Source organism: Sinocyclocheilus grahami, unplaced genomic scaffold (genome assembly GCF_001515645.1).
Source record: "Sinocyclocheilus grahami isolate Dianchi unplaced genomic scaffold, SAMN03320097.WGS_v1.1 scaffold2354.1, whole genome shotgun sequence".
NCBI classification, from domain to species: Eukaryota; Metazoa; Chordata; class Actinopteri; order Cypriniformes; family Cyprinidae; genus Sinocyclocheilus; species Sinocyclocheilus grahami.
Genome location: NW_015507533.1, coordinates 1 through 4,709, shown reverse-complemented (window position 1 = coordinate 4,709; position 4,709 = coordinate 1). Strand labels below are relative to the sequence as shown.

The following is a 4,709-nucleotide window of genomic DNA, read 5'->3' as shown; positions in this document are numbered from 1 at the left end:
GCTCTCTCCCACCTTCAATACCACAACTGAGGTGCCCTTGAGCAAGACACCGAACCCCCAACTGCTCCCCGGGTGCCGCAGCATAAATGGCTGTCCACTGCTCCGAGTGTGTGTTCACTGTGTGTGTGTGTTCACTGCTGTGTGTGTGTGCACTAAGGATGGGTTAAATGCAGAGCACTAATTCCTAGTATGGGTCACCATACTTGGCCACATGTCACGTCACTTTATTTCGATAGTCCCCTTTAGACATTTTACTAACAGTAAGTAACTTTGCAACTACATGTCAACTAGCAGTCATTAGAGTATTAGTAGACAGTCTGCTTAATATGTTCTATCACTTTATTTTGATGGGTCAGCAACATACAACATACTGACTTTAAGAAACTTTGCAAGTATATGTCAACTTATTCTACTAACCCTAAACCTACTCTAACAGTCTACTCTGAGAGTTAGTAGACGTGTAGTTGTAAATTAATTAGAATTTGTTGACATGTAGTTGACATGTAGTTACAAAGTTACTTATAGTTAGTAGAATGTCTAAAGTGGACTATCGAAATAAAGTGTAACCCAAATTAATTATGGTTTTATTGTAGTAAGTGTAGTAACCATATTTTGTTTTTTTGGCGTATTGATTACCATTTGTACAACCAGTTTTACTGCAAATACCATGGTTAAACTATGGTTAGTGTAGCAAAACCATGGTTAATTTATGGTTACCATGGTTTAACTAGCCTATAGTAACCATGTTTTTTTTTTTTGTGGTAAAACCATGGTTAATTTTCTTAATTTTTTTTTAATGTGAATTTTATTAATTCAAAGGCTATCATTAACTTCTGCTTTAGTTTATATAGCATAGCATACTCATTTATGATCCACGATCCTCGTTTAATCGACGACACCCCAAACACTGAACCGTGTTCTGACCTCCTGATGATTCTGTGATGCATCGGCTTCTATAGTTTATTAATATGTTTAGGTTTACAGCATTTGTCAATTTGTGAGTTGCATCGCTTTGCATTAGCAGCGCTGACAAAATTGTTAAATCAAACTTCAGTCATTCAAATAAAGATATATTAAACCCAGAGTCAATTACTCAAAAATAACTGTTTTGATCTGATCATAAACGAGTCGTGGGTCTGAGTGCAGTTATTGATTATTATTAATTTCAGCAGCTTGCAGATCCTCGTTTATGTCAGACTGTGGCGACAGCGTGTCTCTTAGCTCGCTCACATATACCATATCTATAATAACGGAAAACATATCGTTTTTATGACATAATATGACGTTATTACGTGAAAAAATGTGTAGTTTTAACGAGAAAATTATATCGTTTTTACGACATATCTCGTTTTTAGGAGAAAATATGTCGTTTTAACGAGAAAACATCTCGTTATTACGAGAAAATATGTTGTTTTTATGACATATCATCTGGTTATTACGACATAATTGAGTGGGGAAAAAAATATGTGTGGCAGCAATGCGTCACCGTAATCTGTGAGTATTGCACTATTGGTGTGAAATATGCTATGCGTGCTGTAGGCTTAGCTCTTCCTGTTTCGATGCACCAATTTTAAACAAGTAACGTTACGTCCAACTACTAAAATATAATTTAATAAGAGAAACGATCGGTTGACACAGAAGGATTAGATTATGATAGATAATTAAAGAAACGTGTATCATGCTAGTACATAAAGTTAGCTAAACATCTTACCTGATCTGTGTGCCATTGTCTCGCCACACCTTTAAACCGAAAGTAAAAGTATGAAGCAAGCACGCGCCACTCTATGGATGCATTAAAACACACATGTTCTGTAATGGCGCAACAGCCTATATAAAATAATTACTATAACGTTATCGTAATCTGCAAAACGTTGTAATTTTTGTAAAAATCTAATAGGCTACATTTAATTCAAGTCTACAACAGTTTTTCCCATTCTCATTATAGCCTATTGTAAGGCCTAGAGAAAACATTCATTGTGAATTTAGCTTTTTGTTTTCTATCAGATGCTATAAGGAAAACAGTAATCTGAGTATATATAAGTGACATGTACAAATACAAGCACATCCTTCAAGTCAAGTAGGCCTAAACTGCTAAATTTTGTATTATAAGTCCATTACAACTTTTAATTGCCATGTATTTTCCTAGCTAAATGCAACATGACAGTTTTTGTGATTAGGTTAAGCTTAAAGTGTCAATAAAATGAAGATTTTAAACACTACATCGTTTACTCTTCCTCGTGACTTTCCAAAATCTGAATGTATTAATTTTTCTTGTTGAAGAATGTCTCGGTGACTTTATTTTTGTTTTCCTGTAGTTTTTATTTTCCTGTAGAGGAAAAAAAACAAGCAAACAGACAGACAGACAGTAAATCATCAGATAACATAAACAAAAAGTAGAAATGGCTTGTACACAATCTTAATGCTTATTCATTTTTGTATTAACTTTATTTTACTCGAGACACATTTTTTTAACCCAAAGTATAACATTCAAACTTAATGCATCTGCAAAGTCCCAAACCTCTGAGAGGGTGATAACCTCTGGGTGCCTGGGCCATTACTTAGGCTATCTATATTCAATCCAGAGGCATCATGCCCATTCAAACCAAGGGAGTAAAGAGATCGAAATGAAGGGAAAATAAATCAAATACATAATGAATAGAATAATAATAATAATAATAATATAAAATATTGCGGAAAACAGACGATCAGTTAATGGACTTACAAGACTGTCAGATGGATAAAAATGAAATTTTATTTTATGTACTTTATGTAGCATTTATTCATGATCAACTTCATTTGAATGCTGTCTACATCGCGTGCAATGCTATGGTCTCACAGGTTTGTTTATGCATCACACTCGTGGCCACATAAATGGATGTTGTTTAGGGGGAAGTCGTGGCCTAATGGTTAGAGAGTCGGACTCGTAACCCAAAGGTTGTGGGTTCGAGTCTTGTACCAGCAGGGATTGTAGGTGGGGGGAGTGAATGTACAGCGCTCTCTTCCACCTTCAATACCACGACTGAGGTGCCCTTGAGCAAGGCACCGAACCCCCAACTGCTCCCCGGGCGCCGCAGCAAAAACCGTACATATCTGGTAGGGAAGACTGGTTTTATGCGTAATTAATAGATTACACTAACATTAGGATACTTTGCCTATCGCCCATTATAGATCAACTAACATGATCTATAAAGGTGCAAAATGCATTTACTACACATATTTGAGAAGAGAGATATTTCATGATATAGGCTTAGTTAACACGTTTGGAAATAATTTGAATAAAAAGGAGAAATGAAATAAAAACATAAGCCAACATCAGTTACCAACATCAGTTATAATATATATAATAACAGGCCTAACAATAACATCAAAAGCCTCTACAATTGAACCTGCAAAGCCTGCAATTGCAGTTATTTGTAGAATTATCTTCTTTACGTGGGTTGTGCATCAGCACGTCTCTTCAGCGTGGATGAATCTAATGTTTTGAGGAGTGTGGCTGTCAGTCACCACACTGCTGTGGATATTTACTGTACTTCAGAATTACAGATAATACGTTTTAGGTATGTCCAAAATAAGAACTTTCACCCGAAAATGTTATCTGAACAAGAAAGAAACATGTCTGCTGGTTTTGTTCAGACCAACTGAAAAAAAAAAAAGTTTTAAAAAGAAAGTCACTGTCATTTTGATCTGCACTCACTTCTGAGGGAACATCAATTTATGCATTTTTTGGGGATTTTTTTTATTTACCTCTAAATTTACCATATTTTTATGTAAAATATGCTTATCTGTATGTTATATTTAATATTACTTTTACTTCAGTACAAAAAAATTAATTCAGTCAAAACCTAAATATTTGGTGACTTTGATGACATCTGATGGTATAAAAATATCAAAATATCTTACCAATTTATTTGCCCAAAAAGTTCTTTAAAACTTTCGATTCTATTGTACTGCCATTTTTCTGGGGGCTTTGAAGCACACAGAATATCTAAACTGCATGTAAGTCTAGGTCATTGGGGGGGCTTAAGTTTGCCAAATTTCCAACACTACTATTGGGCTGTCAATTGTAGAGCCTTAGCATTCTGGCAGGACCCATGCCCGAGTCTTTCAGCTGATCTCCCTTCATGGCTTATGATTGACCGGGGTGCTTCGCATTACTTCCTCCTCCGAGAGCCGAGTCAGAGCTGGAAGCTCCACCAGACTGATCTTACGTCCGTGTATCTTCCCCTCTTTCTTCACACAGTCTTTAACATTCTCTTTTTGATGTAAGTAAGGAAAAAAATTCTTTTTTCCTCTTAAACGTTTTGATATGGATTTCTTCAGGGTTTCATTAAATCCACAGACCACCAAGATCAGTTTTCTGGTGACATTTATACTTCCTTAAAACAACAACAGAAATATCTTTCTAAAACAAATTTAGATATAATATAGATAGTTTGTATTTCTGTTTAATCAAGTGAATACCATAATCAGTTTGTAAACTTACCCTTTAGGCGATCATACTCTGGACCTTGCTCTGTATTACTCACTGTAAAAGAAGAAAAAAAAAGAATTAAGAAGTTTCAAATTCATGGTGCTAGCTTACATTTTTTTAAATTAATATTTTAATGGCAATTCCTTCTACATGTGACTTGGCATGATAATATACGGTGAGAATCACAAGCTTATTTTTTTATAGTTTTATGGACAGATAGGCTGACAGTTACTCTTGA

General features: G+C 35.2%; 1 protein-coding gene across 1 annotated transcript in view; it reads right to left on the bottom strand.

Annotated features, from left to right (window-relative positions):
- The window catches only part of LOC107574821 (GTPase IMAP family member 8-like), a 10,241-nt gene extending 8,473 nt beyond the window's left edge, over positions 1 to 1,768 (bottom strand). Inside the window, exon 1 of the mRNA XM_016261257.1 lies at positions 1,712 to 1,768. Coding sequence (XP_016116743.1) covers positions 1,712 to 1,727 — 16 coding nt within the window. The 5' untranslated portion in view covers positions 1,728 to 1,768. The remainder of the gene's footprint in view (positions 1 to 1,711) is intronic.
- Between the last annotated feature and the right edge of the window lie 2,941 nt (positions 1,769 to 4,709).